The sequence below is a fragment of the Pteropus alecto genome, unplaced genomic scaffold, assembly GCF_000325575.1.
Source record: "Pteropus alecto unplaced genomic scaffold, ASM32557v1 scaffold166, whole genome shotgun sequence".
Taxonomy (NCBI): Eukaryota; Metazoa; Chordata; class Mammalia; order Chiroptera; family Pteropodidae; genus Pteropus; species Pteropus alecto.
The window spans coordinates 9,877,678-9,896,182 of NW_006439757.1; the positions used below are offsets into that span (position 1 = coordinate 9,877,678).

The following is an 18,505-nucleotide window of genomic DNA, read 5'->3' on the forward strand; positions in this document are numbered from 1 at the left end:
CACTTAGGATCATCAATTGTAACAAATATACCATTCTGGTGGGGGATGCTGATAATGGGGTTGGCTATGCATGTGTAGGGGTAGGGGGTACATGGGAACTCTCTGCAGCTTCCTCTCAATTTTGCTGTAAACCTAAAATTGTCTCTCCTCCCCCAAAAGCCTATGTAAAAAAAAAAAAAAAAAAACTTACTGAATCTGGTTTAAAGGAATTCCTTTGTGTTAAAGCTTTCTCATCTCATTTAAAAAGTAATAGAAATAAATTTCAAGGCTTTACAGGTGAAACACTGATAAATCTTTCTAACACCACCACACTCAAGAAGATACTTTTTCTATCAGAGTATATAAAGTTAAAAAAAGAAAGTAATTATAACAGGGCAGGGGAGATCTGATACAATTTTTTTCAAAAGTCTGTCTTTTAAATGATAGAAAATTGAGTTTCACATTAATAGTTAGAAAAGCTGGGAAATTGGGAAATAAAGCCTGGCTTATTGACTCTAAGACTGGTATTCTTTTTTTAACAAAGCATACTGTGCTACTTAGAAGACTAATAGATTTGATTGTGTTAATTATAAAATTATCTTGATTAATATAATAAAGTAACAATTTGCCATATCGAATGCCTTGAAAATTATAAATCTCTCTAAATTTGCCAAGGGAAATACTTTTTCATATAAACTCTCAAAATAATTATTGTCCCAGAATATTGAATATAATAATTTCCATGACCACTCTGGTTATTAAAATATTGTACATAATGGATAAATATATATCAGTACAAAAAAAGTTTTAAAATAAGTAGATAGTAAAAGTTTACTAAAAATTGTGACTTTTTCAGAAGAAATATGAGAGGAAGAGAAGGAAAAATATTGATATTTTGTGTATTTTTGTGAATAGGTCTTACGTACTTTTTTTTTCAGTTTCACAACTCTCTGAATTAGGAATTTATTTATATTTTATTAAAGGGAAACAACTATACTATGGTTAAATTACTTGTATAAGATAATTTAGCCTGGGTTGCCATAGCTGTGACTCAAACTTATGACCACATTGCCCAAACAATGCCCACCCAACTATCCTGCCTATCAATCATTTATTTCAGCTATCTCATGCAATACCAAAGCACAGAAGAAGAGAGCCTGGACAGAATGATCAAGAAAAAAAATGCTGAAAAGAAAGAAAATAAAATATCGGGCTCACTAGGAAAATTACCAGTCTATAAAAATATCTGCGAAATGTTAAAACTAGAAAAGATTGTTACCATGGCATTCCGGCCTCTGTGTGAGGAGCAGCAGAGTGCTCTAATCAAAAACATTCGTTAATTTTAAAACTAATTTAAAAGCTTCTAAAAAGAATACATGAGTTACTTTAAAATATTCAAATAAGTTTCACATAAAAGGATGAATTTACTCATTCTTGATCAAATATGTAGAGCCAAAAATTGGAGAGAATAACATGGATTACAGTCTAAGAAGTTGTTTTCAAGTAATAAGTGCTATGTGAGGAGGGAATGGTATATCTAAGTAGAAAATCAAGGCCAGACACCAGAGATATTAAAGAGGTAGAAGTTCCTTAATTAATGATCAAACATAGTTACCTCTAAGTTTCAATGCTAATATTCTAGAAACGCATGTATTTAAGTGGGGTGAGAATTGTGGTCAAGATACTTCAGTGAAAAGTAACTTTCAAGAAAGTATTCCACAGAAGCTGTCATACTGCCTTGAAATAATTTCTTGTCTTATAGATACAATATAAGTTATTCCTAAGCCATGGAAATAAAACCCAACCCAGCAACCCTTTCACTAATTAGATTACAATTATATAAGTAACTTTAAAATCTATATTCTCACATTAAAAAAACTAGAATACAAGTTACAAACACCTCCTTCCTCAGTATTAGAGCAGTTCTAAATATGATCTAATGTGTATCAGATGATTGACCCTATTGCTACCTATATTCCCATATCATGTCTTTTCATAAAAAGATGTAACATCTGAATTGACACAGACCACAAATGTACATACAGATAAGCCAAATCTAAAGCAGTATTATGTAATAAAAGAGAAAATGAACTTCAAAATCTACTAATGCAAGATTTCAAACCTAGCTACAACTCTTACTAGCTTTGTTACATTCATCAATCTCTCTCACCTTCAGCGTCCTTTGTAAATTAACGAACATATGTAATTTTTAAGGTTCGCACAATGATTGCCTTATATATAACACCTGATACATAGGAAGTGCTTGTTGTTGAGGGGTTTTCTTGATCCCCACAATCCATTCTCAAACCCTTTCGCACCTACTTCTGGCACCAGATCTGAAAAAGTAAATACGTTTTTAAATTTCCTGACAATTTTGGTTGCCCTCAAAAGAATAGCTGTTTTAACAAAAAAACTTGGTGCTGTACAACAGAATGACTGGTAAGTCTTTGCTTGTACCCTGCGATTCTCAAGTGTATCTGCATAAAATAATAAATTGTGGAATTTAAAACACACATTCACACCCACGAGCATGAATATTATTTTTTTAAAACACAAAATAACAAATGTTGATGAGGATGTGAAGAATCGGGAACCTTTCTGCACTGCTGGTGGGAATGTAAAATGGTAAAACTAGGATGGAGAATTATATGGTGGTTCCTCGAATAATAAACATAGAATTGTTATATGATCCAGCAATTGTAACTTCTGGGTATATACTCAAAAGAACTGAAAACAGAGATTCAGACAGATATCTATACACTAATGTCCTTAACTGCATTTTCACAATAACCAAAATGTGGAAGCAACCCAAGTGTCCATCGTGGATGAATGAATAAACAAATGTGATACATGCATGCAATAGAATATTATTCAGCCCTGAAAAGGAAGGAAATTCTGACAGATTATACAACATGAATGAACCTTGAGAACATAATGTTAACTAAAATAAAGCAGTCACAAAGCCCAAATACTATATGATTTCATTCATATGAGATACGTTGGGTAGTACAATTCATAGAGACAGTAAGTTCAATGTGGTTGCCAGGGGTTGGGAAGAGAGAGTAATGGGGAGTTACTATTTAACAAGTACAGAGTTTCAGTTTGGGAAAATGGAACAGTTCTGGAGATTGATGGTGATGGCTACACATTATGAATATATAGCATTGAACTGTATACTTAAAATGGTTAAAATAGTAAATTTTGAGTATATATATCTTATCAGAATTTTTTAAATTAAACACACACACAGTGACCTGAATCTGCCTCAAAGAAATTAAATCAAAAATGTTCAGGAACCAAGCTTGGCAACTGTATTTTTAAATAAGTGCTCAGTAAGTCTCATGTGCAGGTAGGACTGAAAATCATCACTCCTTTAGTCAGTAGAGGTATCCTGCTAAAAATGTGACTTCTTGTATATATCTACTGTTTTTATCAGTCTTTGTTATATTTATTACTGTTAAAGAAGTTTGAGATAAGAACACTTTATTAAATATCTAAACACCTTAAAAGTATATTTGATCAACTCCTCACTCTATAAATTTGATTCACAATTTAGTAACACATAAGGTCATTAAAAAGAAATAAGTATAATTCACCTTCTTGCACACCAGTGTAGACTACAGTGATATAAACTTCATGAAGTATTATCGATCTCAATTTTATCCTCTAAATTAAAAACAAAGACATTTATACAATATTATCTATAAAGAAAAAAAGCACTATTTGACATAGAACAAAATAATCTAAGATTCTCGATTTCTATATTTTATAGATTATGGTATAAAAAAATTAAATACCGTTCTTGTATAGGGAAATCAGAACTAGGAAAAGAGGAAATACATTTCCCACTTAGAAGCCCTATGCAGTTCTTAGGTACTAAATCTGACATAGAGTAAATGAACATGCATTTTTGGTTTCCTGGTTGAATACAATTTCTTTGCAGGTCTTCCAAAGGGCTGCTATAGGCCAAGTTTGCCAACATGGATGATATAACTAACATATGATATAAATTGACATGGTTATCAGCACTTGGTACCCTAACAAGTAACTTTTCCAAAATGAGACAAAAATTATGTCAATTCTTATGAGTTGATCAAATAATGGTTTAGAACTTGCATTTAAATAATTGAAAGCATTTTTTAAAAATAGTGTAATCATATAATCATCTTTGCATATCATCCCCACTTAATTTCAATTCTAGGAACACCATTTTTCCACAAGAAAAATGCCAAAAGCTGAAGCACTTAAACAAAGCAGTATTGTGGTACTACCATGCCTCTATTGTGAAGCATGGATCAGACCTATCTATTGTTTCAGACTACTATCAATAAATACCATCTCAGTCCATGAAAAATAAAATCCTCATATAAACAAGTAAAATTAAAGGCATCTGGAAGAGAGACAACATCTACATTGTGTAATCCATTTATACCATGCCTTAAGAAGTATGGTAATATATTTTAAGAAGGAAAAGATAGGCCTGGGGGTACATTTTCTCAAATGCTAGCCTTTTTCAATTTCAGAAATAATTACAGTCATAATAGTACAACAGCCTGTTCATTGAAAGGGATAAAAGCTCCAGATGAAATCTCAACAGCTTTTCCTTTGTAGCCAGAGACTTTTTGCAAAGGGACATGTCAAACTGTGACTGTTGGTATATGCCACAAATTTTACAAATGGATAAGAAAAATTAGAATCAGATAAAGCTCTAAAACTTGATCTTGAAAAGACAGAAGAAATGATACATAAATAGTTGCACTTATGACTTCCCTTTCAAAAAGTTTATTCTTTTCTTCACCCCGCTTCCAATCCTTGCAAGAATGGCTCATCTAGAAACAAGGTTAGCCGGTCACGTGTCTTTCTCTCCTGACTAGATTTTGGGCAGCTTGAATTTAGCAACGGTTCCGAAACACATCACTTCTTTAGGAATCTTTCTTGAATTAAATGCAACCTAATGAGCCACTAGGAGTCAGGCTACCCTTCCCAGAAAGGTCCAGATTTAGGAGAAGAGCATAAGAAACTGCTGTGAAATGACAGAAGGCGCTCATCTAAGTCACAGCTACAATTCTTGTCCCTAATTCCATATCCTCAGAAATCTGCTCAAGCAAGTGAAACACACCAAAAAACATGAAACCGATTTGTCCTGAAATCTCTGGCTCTACATAAATTCTGCTTCTTTATTATTAGTCTACCTCTTATAATTCACTGCAACAGTAGATACCAAGTTAAGAAACTGCAAGTTGCCTTGAAGAGTAATATTAGGTAAATACAGAAGGCGCATACAGCTTCCCAACTCTTTCATCTCAGGGCACCTTTTGCATAAAAGGTGACCCTCATAGACATAGCACTTCAATATAAGTAGATTTTCTAAACAGTGTCAGGAAATACTGCTAAAATTGCCAGTGATTTCTCAGTTACACACCCAGATCAATCTGTGATGCAAAGTAAGGCAGGGTTAAGGTAGTAAAGAGAAAAGAAGTAATTACTTTTAAAGCTACAGTATTTCTATCCAAAGCATTCCTTAAATTATTTAAAGCATTTATTATGCTACCACTTTAGCATCCTCCATACATCTCTTCTTTCATTTGCCATAGTAAACAGAATTTTTGTGCTGTATTCAAGAAGATCCATGTCCTCATTAAAACTATTTTTCAGTCAATTTCTGTCATGACAACTCATGATTAGCCACACTAATGAAGAGAAGAATGGCACAGAAAATTTCACCTAGAGATATCTAAAGCAATTTATTTTTGGCATTGGTATGCTTTCTTTTATTTTACAGCAAATTTATCATCATCAAAATAGTTTTACTTAAATTTATTTTAAATTATTATATTTTCCCCAAACTCTTACTTTTTTGAGGTAAACAAAGTAGAAATGTTCTAATTAAAGAAGAGAATCTTACATGAGCTGGAAAATCTGTTACAGTTAAATCAGAAGGAAGATATGTATGAACTATTAGTAGATTTTTACCTAGAAGCAATTTTGCAGGTGCACCTGCAAACTTGTGTATGTGTTTGTGGGTGTGTAAATATGTAAATGTTTATGTATGGATGTATGAGTGTGTGTTCATATTATGCATATATGTACAGAGAAGTTTTGGGCTGAGAAATGTTGCCACTTGTATTATGAAATATTAATTAACATTCTCATTAGTGCTACTTTAATTTCTGTATATTTTGTGAGGCAGTATATAGAAATAGAAGTAAAATGTTATAATGAATATGACAATAATGGCATAAATATCAGCATAAAAAATGTAATGCCAAGTCAATTTTTTGTCACTCATTTCAGGAAATATGCAAACCACCCAAAAAAGAAAGTGTGAAAAATCAACTTATATTGATTAATATGCTATGGCTGTTCATAAACCAATGAAAAACACTATATTAAAAATTATAAACATCCACAAAAAGTCTTCTAAATTATTTTGGGTTCAACAGCTCAGATTTTGAAAATAGTACGTAGAGGATTCTATCACCAGAAAGAACAAGAAACATATTAGAAATGAACATATCTCGTCTCCTCTACCCAAATGATAATACCTTATTAAGAGCTAGATGGGAAAAGGATAATCTTTCTCACTCCTGGTATGGACTACAAATGAGCTGGTTAATTTCACTTAAAACCAAAAATAAACAGAAAACAAATACACGTATCTGAATCTAACTTTTATTTTGAAAGCATAAACTTTAAAATTCTGTTAGTATGCCGTTATTTCATTTTAGAGCTATTATATGAGTAACAGTACCACACAGTAGTTAGGAAAAGGGGATCAGGGTTCAGACTGTCTGGACTTGAATCCTGACTCTGTAACTTTGCAGGAATATGACCTTAACCTCCTTCAATGCCTCGCCTTCTGCATCTACATGGTAGGGCTGTTTTGAAGATTAAAGGAACTAATATATTAAATACTTAGAATAGCAACTGAATATAGAACACTTTATAAATATTAGCTATTATCATGTCATGAGCTTTCTCTCTGCCTGATAAATATGATGTTTTTTTTTGACAAGTTGGTAAGTTAAAAACCTCTTTGAAAATTATAGTAAATCAATCTTATAGTATATCAGGGTTTGGAAGCCTCCCTACAGCAATCTTTTTTAATTTCATTTTTTTTTTTAGAGGTCAACACATCATCACACACACAAAAATAAAAAACAAAGCATCTTTATTGTAATTGGATATACCAGTTATGGCAAATTTAACTGTTAACATCTATTTCACACATAACTCTGATGTTTCAAGGTTTATGATTCTATCCTAAAATTTCATTTCCCATGAAAGCTTGCAAATATATCTCAGTCTCTATGTCATTATTTTTTCATTGCTTGTCTTTTAGTGTGTATTTGGATTGAATTATTAGCAGCCAAGTTAAAATTACATATATTTTTAGAATTTTAAAATGCAGATTCCACAAACACACTGGAAAATAACAGTGAAATCACATGATGTACAGAAGAAACAAACCAATATTAAAGGTGGGACTGGATGTGAATGAGTGTTTCAAATTGCAGATCAAGATTGATGTTGATGACAGCCCCTGTCTAGATCTACCCAGGTTGGCTATGGGGGTGTTCAGTACTAATATGAAGTCAGAAGTTTGGAGACACAGCCAAATACCCTAATCTTCCCTTAATAACACATTATGGCCCATTCTTAATAATGACTTCTATTTTTAAGTGATACTACTTCATGGAGTAAATCTCTTTTGTAAGGTTACTACAGCCTACTTAACGTAGAAATTTATTTTCTTTCAAACTTGAAAAGAGTTTCTGGTCCTGATACTGTACAAATTAGTACACAAATCTATTTAATTATTTATATAATTATGATCGCATTGAGTTTGATGTTTTCATTCTCATTTCACATATGAGAGAACTTCCTTTTTTAAGCATATTTCCTGCTTTTTGTTCTCAAGTAAGCAAACCAGAACTACAAACGGTGTAAAGAGGTGGGAGGAACCCTAATTATATGTAAGATTTTTCCTTTTAGGTCTTACGTAGACCGCAGCTAAGTCTAATTACCAGTTGACTCTGTTTAAAATGAAAGCTTATATTAACTGAAAAAGAGACACCAAAGCCGTTTGTTTTGAAACTTTAAACAAATAAATCTATTCCTAGTGAATGCACTTCAGCGTATTGAAAAACTGGATGAAGTGACTCATATTAACTAAGAAAAATGGGCACAGTATAGTTCTCAAGCCCGAATCAGTAATCCAAAATGTGTACCTAAAAATAAGAGTATCCTGACATAATCATGATATTTAATTAACTTATTTCTAACTACAGCTGAAATTAAAGTAATTATTGCATAAATTTTTCCATTCATCTAAGCTCTCCATTTAGTATTTTAAAATCTAACTAAACAATATCGTGTTTAAAATACAGTGATTAAAAATAAACACATAAAATTTTTTATTTTAAAATTATTAGATTCTTACCTTGATCAAAGGCCTTTCCTGGACTCCAAGTACGGAAATAATCATCCTAAGGGGGAAAATAATGTGAATTGAGTGTATATGAGTAATAAAAATGTAAACATTCATATAAAATCTAAAATAAAATATGAAATACAGAAGCTGAATACAAACCTCTACTTCCTGCAATGGCAAGCAGCAAATTATAAAAAATAAAAAATAAAGAAAGAAGAGAAAAACAACAGTTATCAAAAGGGAACACAATGTTTACATGTTATAGAAATGTCTTTCAAAAAATGTGTTCATTTTCAATAAATTGTGAGTCAAAGTTTACTATAACAATTTAACTATTTTTGGTTGCCACTATATCTAAATATTATAATGCAATACTTTTAATTGCCATTCAAAGTGCAATATAGCATGCAGATAATTACCTTAAGCTAATAAGCTATAAAGGTATTTTACCAGTTTCCATTTATACAACTTCATTTTCTACTAGTACAATAGTAAATGGAACCATTAATATAGCAGAGGAAATATCCAGTGATTCTGCACTAGCCTATGTGTACAAATATACTTTACACAAATCAGCCACTTGTTAATTGACTATCTAAGGAGTTCAAAATGCAATCGGAAGCTTGAAAAAAAAGATGCAAACCTAACTCAATCTTGCCCAAAGTTTAAATCTTTGGGAAAAGAATCATCGATATATTTATCATATAGTTAGTAAATGTGACCATACAACACAGAAGTGGGGTAATGTATACTGAAAATCATTTTAAAAGAGAAAAGCCAAGTTGACTATATTTTATTGGTTGTTTTTACATCCTAGAAGCCTTGAACCTCATACATATCATCTTTTATGGTAAACAGAATAGATTTCACTGTTTAAATTAATAAGCGATCCTCACTATAGTAGGAAAGGGTAGCACATTGTGGTGAAGATCCTTGATTAAACAATTCCTAGCTCAATACTCTTAGACCCACGAGGTCAATCCATTGAAAAGCTACAGAACATAGGAAATCCACAAAGGCCAAGCAGAGCGTCTTTGAATCTGCTTCCTTATCTTTGTGCTAACAACCTCCAATGTACAAAGAGGAAAAGGTAGCACATATTTTAATTATGAAAATAAATACATTTCTCCAATTTATTTATTCAAAAATTTTAAATTGTTACAAAATCTTTCCTTTATTATGACTAATTATTCATCACCACCTTCTGCATGCTCACCTCACCAATTTCAAATGAAAGAAAGAGAAGGAAAACAAGAAAAATCACAGAAGACACCTCTGTCAGTCTCTTATTTGTGTTGAGATAGGGTTATATTAAGATGAGGGCATGTTAATGACTATCCACAACGATAGGTTCTGCAGAATTATCTAGGGTTAGATTAAAGGAGGATAACACCACTGGATATTTAAATAAATATTGACTGTTGAGTCTTCTTTAAATCTCTTTTTTAAAACAACTTGAGCATGACAGAATTCTTAGAAAACGAAGTTTTCAAATTAAATTGCTCCACTCAAAATTTCTAAACTTTAGCTGAGAATCATAACACAATCATTTAATATCTTTCTTGTTTAGATCATATCTCATGGTTTGGGGGTGATGACTATTTATTCATTCTGAGCACGGAGAAGAGCTAGAGTTTCTCCTGAAGCATAACTGAAAGCTAGACAATGAGCACACAAGTGATGGATCTAGAAGAAAACTTGAATTTTAAGGCTGGCTTTACCACTTATCAGCTGCAAAACTTTAGAAAAGGTAATTAATCTAAACCTTAAAACCTTGTGAATAAAGTTGGAAAATAATACCTACCTATCTGGTAAGGGTGCTGTGGGGATTAGTTATAAAAAAATGTAAACAACAGCACATTCGCTGGCATAAAGGAGGTGCTAAAGCATACTTGACAATCACAAGGGCCAGATTCAACTCTTTAAGTATCTTTGAGTGATGTCACCATTGGACAAACTCTCATCGTTGCTAACAAAATCCTTTAGTTTTTTGAGAAAGAGCCAAGGGCTCCTCATAACATTTGTGAAAGTGATGTCCAAACTGCCCTCACCCCAAATGTCAAATGTTAGTTGCAGTAAACTTTTAAAAAATGTTAGTTGCATTAAACTTTTTAAAGTCTACATTTATGACTATAGTAGTTAATGCAACCAGGCAAGTATTTCTGCTATCACCTCAGACTATTCTGAAGTGGTACAAGCTACCAGTGGCATCACTCAAGAAGATGTAGGTAAGTTTCTATTGAAATAATGACACCATCCGTTTAAGTATCACAGTTCTAGAAGCGGGAATAAGTGTAGAACTGATGTTTATTGAACTGAAGCCTGATAACATGAAACCAACACGTTTGACACAACACATAGTGTTTGAAATACTCAACACCTTTACAAATTAGCAGGAATTGTGTGTGTGTGTGTGTGTGTGTGTGTGTGTGTGTGTGTGTGTAAAATGCATTATGGTAAATCTAACCTCAACCACTTTTAATTTAACTTCCTTCAGAAAAACATGATCACATTGGGTTAGTTTGGGACCATAGTTATATAAAAATCTATAATACAATATAAAACATGAGCCAGGTTCTTTTTGTTATGTCAAGGGCAATCTCAGAGTCTGGCCATTGTGCGGATCTGATATAGTACAAAAAAGCAAAATAGTTAGCCTATCAGCTATTTTTAGGTATTTTTCTTTGTGTTCTCACATCACTAGACTTTTTTCTGAAAACGGTTTCACCTCATTAAATCTTAGGAATTTTGCCAGGATGAAAAATAAAAAGTATTTTCACATAAGTGTTCATTCAGGCGCAATTGCTTTTGTCTCCAAAAGCTTTGTGTGAATATTGGTTGTTCTCAGACTTTAATTTAGATCTGAAATAAGCCAAGCAAGGATTTAAAATAACAACTGCAAAAAATGCCCCCAATTGGAGAAATGCAGGTTCAGATGAGTGAAACTAAGCCTAAGTGTTTCAACAGGCAAAGCTGAATTCTTGTTGCTCGTCTTCCAAAGCTTACATGAGTGAATTATAGCAGCAACAACAATTTAATATTATGACTTTGCCAATTTCTTATACTTAAATAATGTTTATTAATATTTTTAAAAGTAATCTGCCTAAGTAAATTTGCTTTGTATGTCCTATTATTTAAACATTTTCCTTGTGGTTTTAATGCTCTATTTTTCCCAATTAAAAAAAAATGTGTATTTAATATAGAACACAGTGTCTCATCCTTGGCATTACTGATATTTGGGCCAGAGAAGTCTTTGTAAATGGGGAATCGGGCTGTCCTGTTCATCACAGGCTGTTTAGCAACATCCATGCTCCCAACCCATGAGATACCAGTAGTGACCTCCCTCAAGATGTGACAAATCGAAATGTCACCTAATATTGCCAATGTTTCCTCAGGGGGAAAATCACCTATTTGAGGACTACCAATGTAGTGATTAGAAAACACAAAAAAATACATAAATCAAAATATCCTACAGCAATGGGTTGCTAACAGTAACAGATTTTTCTTCACAAATGTTTTATTATAAGATTATACATTCAATTTTATATTCAGCTCTCTGTGTAACATTTATTAAGAACATTTTACAATTGTATCAATATGTTTTGCCAAAATATTTAATGGCTGTCTAATATCCTTTTGTATAGATTTATCATCATTTAGTTATCTCTTCATATGTTTATGCTTTCATATTGTTTATAAGATTTTGCTATAACAACTCATACATAAATATCTAAGCATATATTTCTTATAAATACAGATATAAGTTTAGGAAGGTGATCGCTGGGAATACATGCTGTGCCAGAATAGAGAAATTAGTTTCCGGTGACAATAATTGGTTATAATCAAGCTTTATCCAGATGGAGTGGGTTGGAAGGACATATTTATACCCAAAGATCAACTGTTGTTTCATTCATTCACTACTACATCTGTACTGATAAATTCTCCCATTGCCTGAAGGAATAATATGGAGGAGCAAACTAGATCAGGGATTTCTTAAGCATCTTCATAGACAGTGATATGTGACCAAGCGGGAATGGGAGTCTCAAACCTAAGAACTCTACAATGCCTAGAGATGAACATAATGCTCAGGCATTATGTTAGCCATTATTAAGCTATTCGACCTGCTCCAGTGGCTATAAAGAGCTATAGTGTCAATAAAACCTTTCTAAAATATATACCTGAAAAGATGTTGCTAGCTAAGCATGCTTCTTTTGAATAATAATCAATACAGGTACTATTGACAGCTACTGGACACAATTGTGTCCTATATTCCCATAAGCATTCTGTAATTTATATCACACAACTATTACAAAGTATTTTTAAGCTAAAGAAAAAGTATTCCATAATTATAAAATAAGACACAGGAGATTATACGTTTGGAGACATATGGCAAAAATAAAATAAGTGTTAAATTTAAATGAAATTTAAATATTATAATCATGACTGACTTGTGAGATAAATATTATATATCTCACAAGTCAGATATATTTTAACCAATTACAGCTTTGTAAAAAAATCCATGTGCAATAAGGTTAATAAGACATTTAAAATTTTGCATAGCTACCTTATACATGACTATGGAAATCTAAAAACCTTAATCCCAGAGACAAAGTAAATACACACACACACACACACACACACACACACACGTTCAGTTACAATATTGACAATTGTATGCATTGACACTTTATAATTACAGTGTCTTTGCAATGAATTATCCCGTAAAGTGATGACATCAAGACCATACTATGCTTAACAAGAAGAAAGCCGTTCTCTCTTAGTTTTTCTTATAATTGACAGTCCCACTTGATATAACATTTTTTATTCTAAGGCATAGTTTATTATATTAAGTACTTATAAACTGTATGTCATTCATGATACAATATTTAAAATATCGTTTTTAACTTTTTCCCAAAAATGGATACTTCCAAAACCAAGTGTTTTATCAGTGATGTCATTCATATGGTAATTGTTTTAAATTTTGAATGAATTATGATAAAAAAATTAAAATTTGAGAAAATATCAGAAATAATAATTTTGAAGATTTAAAGATAAATTTATCTTTATATAAATTTTCAAATCCTAGCTTAACAATTTCAATTAATGAATTAGAAACAAAAGAAGAAGAAAAACAAAAAGGAAGATATAACAGGACATCGAGGCCAAGAGTAAGGTTTCTTAACAACAACAAAAAACTCTAGGTTAGAACCGTCTGTCTACCACATACTCTGATATTTCAACTGGCCTTCAGTTTTCTCTTATGGCAATTAAGATTCATAATAATGTCCTCAAGCTGTTTAAAGAATAAATTAGATAATATGGCTAAAGTATTAGTATAGTTTCTAGTTCATAATAAGCATTTAAAAATTGACACCTGTTATTATTCTAACCAGGAGAGTATTCTAGTGATTGTCCTCTATCATTATAATGTGATAAAGAAATATCTTTCTTAAACTGGCATCGTATAAAGATAAAAATTTTTGAATAAAATATGTGGTATATGCTAGAAGGAAGACTATAACATGTGGAAGAGGCACAGGGAAAGCAGTCTTTTAGTATCTTATTGTAGCCTCTGACCTTTGAAGCCAAATGTAGTGAATAGCTGGAAAGCCTTCAAGTCATAAAATTAGTCATTTGTAAAAATGAAAAAATACACACACACACACACACACACACACACACACACACACACACTCTCTCTCCATATCTTGTCTAGTATGTCTTTCATAACAGCATGTTTTTGGATGTACAAATACGGAACCTCCAAACTGCCCTTTGTTTGCAGGATTTAAGCTGTGACCTACTGGGTAAATCCTTATGTCAGTCCAACTGGGTATCATATGCTGAATGATGGCTTTCGCCTTAGAACATGGCTACTTGACCTTGCAGAGGACTCTCAGAGCAAATCCTGAGGAGTCAGCAGCATCTTGGCTCTGCATATGGATGTCAGTCTGTACTCTAATCATTCTTCTCTGGGATTTTCCTCTTTATCTAATAACTTTATTTCTCTTCCTGGACTTTTCATTCATTAATTACTCTGCATCTAAACCTACTTACCTGATTTCTCAGCCTTGACCCACTGGTCTCTACTTGGTTAAGTCTGCTTCCAAACAGTCACAAGCCAGTAAGAGACAAAGGGTTCTTGGTCTCAAATTTCACCCAAATAGGACACAGTCATAAACACATCCAGAATTAGGGAGTGTTTTTGGCCCCTAGTCCTCTCTGGGGAAGGAGAGATTGGGCCAAACAAACAAAATATTTATATTTTGGGGAAATAAAAAGACAAGATGACCACTAATTTTTAACCCACAACAATGACAGTTTTTGATTCAAATCTCCGGAATCAAAGCAACGATAATAAGCTATTGCTCCACTTATTGACAAAAACTTTGTTAAACGTTTTATATGTACACAGAAATAAAGAGTATGGTGATGATTGCGTGAATCTATATTGAGGAGTGGGAAGATAAGTTTCCTAGGATTTCTGTATTTTGTGATTATGTCTCCCAAACGCTCTCAAAAAAATCAACTCTTATTGCTTGCTCTGTCTCAATAGCACTGCTAGTTCTGTAAGCTAGTTCCATAAGCTAAAAATTAGCAGTGGAAACCATTTTGTTGAAATTGTTATATGACTCATTTACACATCTCATCCTATCATGGAAAGAATGGCTAGTATAATCATTTAGCTAGTAATTTTCACAAAAGAAGAAACTCTCCTGTGTAGAAACACTTAATGTGATTTGATCATAAGATTGAGTAAATAAGCATTGTCTGGGTGTAAAGGAATTATATATTGTAGATAAACTCCTGTTCCGGTCCCCAAGTGTCACATTTATTAACCAAGTACCACTCATTTTCCACGTGATGTCCTAAGACCACCAAAGAGTACATTATAACTCTCTGGTGAACCTTTTATTTTTTAAAGACTATTTTATGCTCCCTGATTCATCGCAGACTAAACACATAAATAAAATAAATGATGCAAAAAGGACAGCGCCATTGGGATAAACCCACAATTGCCTCTGAAAATATCTGCAAATTGAGGTTAAAATCCTTCTGAATCTATATGGAATGTGTACTGGCTACTTTTACATTGATATATAAAACTTTATTCATTCACATCAGGGAAAGACACAAAAAATACTTTGCCTTAATAAACAAAGATGTTAAATATCGAGACTCATCACTGTAACTCTAAGAAGACTAACATACTTGAGAAAAATGGCTTGAAGTTACTCACCATGCACCAAGAACTGTTCTAAGCTTTTTACTCTTAGCATCTGTAAGAGTTAAATGCTTCTAATATCTTTCCTATTTTACAGATGAGAAAAATTAAGCAGAAAGAAATTAAGTAAACTCTTAAAAATTACACAGCTAATTAAAAGTAGAGGTAATTTGAACCTCAGAAGTGTGATTTGGAGTCTGCATTCTTAAACATCACATGATACCACAGGACAGCATATATGACCCATGGGCCAGGCCTACCATTTGATTTTGCATGTAAAGTTTTGCTGGAACATAGCCACACCTGTCCTTACACATATCGTCTATGTCTTTTTGGCACTACAGCAGAGTGGAGTAGTTATGACTGAGACCACAGGCTTGCAAAGCATGAAGGCCTACAAAGCTGATCTTATGCTGAAAAAGACTCTATACTATTTATCCTATACTATACTACGCCCATAAAAGAATGCTTATAAATAAAATAAGAAAACAACTTTTAATGGAATACCTCTCTATCTCCACATAGGAAAACAAATCTTTTTTAAAGGGGGGAAAAAAAGGTGTTTTAGGTATTTAATGTTCTGAATTTGTGTGATTTATTTCCAAAACCTTAAGGTTTACAAATTTTCCAAATATTACATTTCCCCTTTCTGACCATAAATATATCAACTAGCTTGGATATAATCTACAAATGAATCTATTATATTTTTAGCAAAGGAATTCAAGATGAGTAATCTGAAACCAAGGAATAATATGATTCTAAAAATCTTTATGATACACTACACAGAAAAAGTTTCCTAGGCACAGGTTGCAAATGTGTTTTCTGTATGACATCATGATACTCATTTTAAAAAAGAAAGTCAAATAAGGTAAAGTGCCTCTAGATATTATAAAAGTGCTTCTAATCCTAGAACACTTTTCAGATTAGCAATTGAAACTTTATAGTTATTGTTTAGTTATTGGAGCAAAAGGACAAAATGAATATTCCCATATTCACATTCTTTTAGTACTTATAACATCATTTTCTTAGTGTTCATAATTCATAATTTTTAAAAACTCTATGAAACTAAATATTATATAGTTTAAAAATAAAAATATTTATCATATCAAATGTGATCTTTTGAAAAAAACTGTGTTATATAAATGTTAAAAACTTATTACCAGTCTGATATAAATTATTAGCATGGTACAGTCAATGAAAATATAGTAATACTCAAAATAAGAACTAAATACTGTATAAAATAAACTTTAATCATCATAAATGACATCAAAAAATAAAATTTATCATTTTTAGAATGTGCTTCCTTAAAAAATAAGGTGTTAGGTTTTTCATTATTAAATCAAAAATGTATTTCAGTGCTTTTTCTTTCCTCCAGCACCAAAAATAAGCCTTTTCAGACTCTATACTGATAAAATAGTAGGGAAGAATTTTTATAAGCAAATTTCAATTACTTCCAACTGGGTCCCTTATCATGATTAATACTTGTGAATAATATCTTTTTGAACATATCTATTTTTAGATACAAAATGAAAGCTGGTTTGCTCACATTGAGTTTTCATTTTGAGGAAGAGTTTTGATGTTTTCATTATATAATCATTTTATTTCATTATGTATAAATTGAGATTCTAATGGCACAGTCGCTATTATCTATAGTAACTGTGTTACATTCATAGTTCATTGGTTTGTAAAAATCTTTAAACTAAAGTATGATTTATTCTTGCCCTCGAAGCTTTCCTTTGTGACCAGCATTTCTCCTTAATCTTCAGCATTAGAAGACTTTCTAAAAGAATGATCCTTCATTAAATTCAAAAATTCAGTGTAATGTATATATTCTTATAGTTTGTCCCAATACTTTTTATATTCCAGATTTCTTAAAATACTGAAATAACAAGATGTGCAAAAACATCAACATAGTAATTTTAAAAAATAGCCTCATATACCAGAAAACCAAAATTGAGGATTATAATCAGTAGTAAAGGATTATATATATGGAGGATAGTGGCTAAAAAACTGTCCTCAAGAATCCATCAGATTCTCTGCACATCAGTAGTAAATGAGGCACCCCCACTCTTTTTTAGGAAGGGCATATTAGTTGCCCACAGCTCCATACTCAATTATGCCAAACTTTAGTAGCTTAGAACAACACGTATTTATCCTACAATTTCCAAAGGTCAAGAATCTGCCATGGTTAAGCTGAGTGCCACAGTCTCCCACAGGCCGCAATCAAGGTACCAACCAAGCTGCATGCACCCTCTTCTGAAGTCTTGATCAAGGAAGAACCATCTTCCAATCTTTCACATGTATTTTTGGCAAGATTTCGTTCCTCGCTAACTTTTGGGCTCACAGTTTCAGTTCCTTGCTGGTTCAGTTCCAGTTTCCTGCCATATGGGCCTCTACCCAGGGCAGGTCACACCATGGCTCCCCTTAGTGGAAGGCCTCCAACAGAGAATATAGTCTTTATAAAGCTAATTTAAAACAATATCCCATAACTATTGCATTTTTTTTTTTAAGTTTATTAGAAGTGAGTCACTAGGTCCTGCCCAAATTCAAGTACAAAAGCATGAACACCAGAAGTGGTGACCATCAGGAGCCATCTTCTAGGTCTGCTACCACAGGGCATGCTGGAAACTCTTTTTGTCATTTGACACCAGAATACTTCATTTTTCTATTGTCAAAACTTTCAAGAAAAGGAATTTCAAATTTCACTCATTTTTTTAATGTCAAGATTCGGTAAACTTCACTGCACAGTGTATGCCTATGCTATGCAGCAGTGCTTCAAACCTATTTATGGTGAAGAACCAGCTTTATTCTTCCCAACCATTGCAGAACAAACCTTTCATAAAATACAATAAAATAAATTATTTAAA

General features: G+C 32.4%; 1 protein-coding gene across 7 annotated transcripts in view; it reads right to left on the reverse strand.

The window, feature by feature from the left end:
- The window catches only part of SPOCK3 (SPARC (osteonectin), cwcv and kazal like domains proteoglycan 3), a 319,424-nt gene that overhangs the window by 191,900 nt on the left and 109,019 nt on the right, over positions 1-18,505 (reverse strand). For 3 of the 7 annotated variants that reach the window (XM_006917019.1, XM_006917023.1, XM_006917018.1), the window contains exon 3: positions 8,423-8,468. The exons of 3 other annotated variants lie outside the window; for them this stretch is intronic. In XM_006917019.1, coding sequence (XP_006917081.1) covers positions 8,423-8,468 — 46 coding nt within the window. Of the gene's footprint in view, positions 1-8,422; positions 8,469-8,572; positions 8,582-18,505 lie in introns of all 7 variants that reach the window. One more of the 7 variants, XM_006917017.1, reaches the window with a different exon arrangement.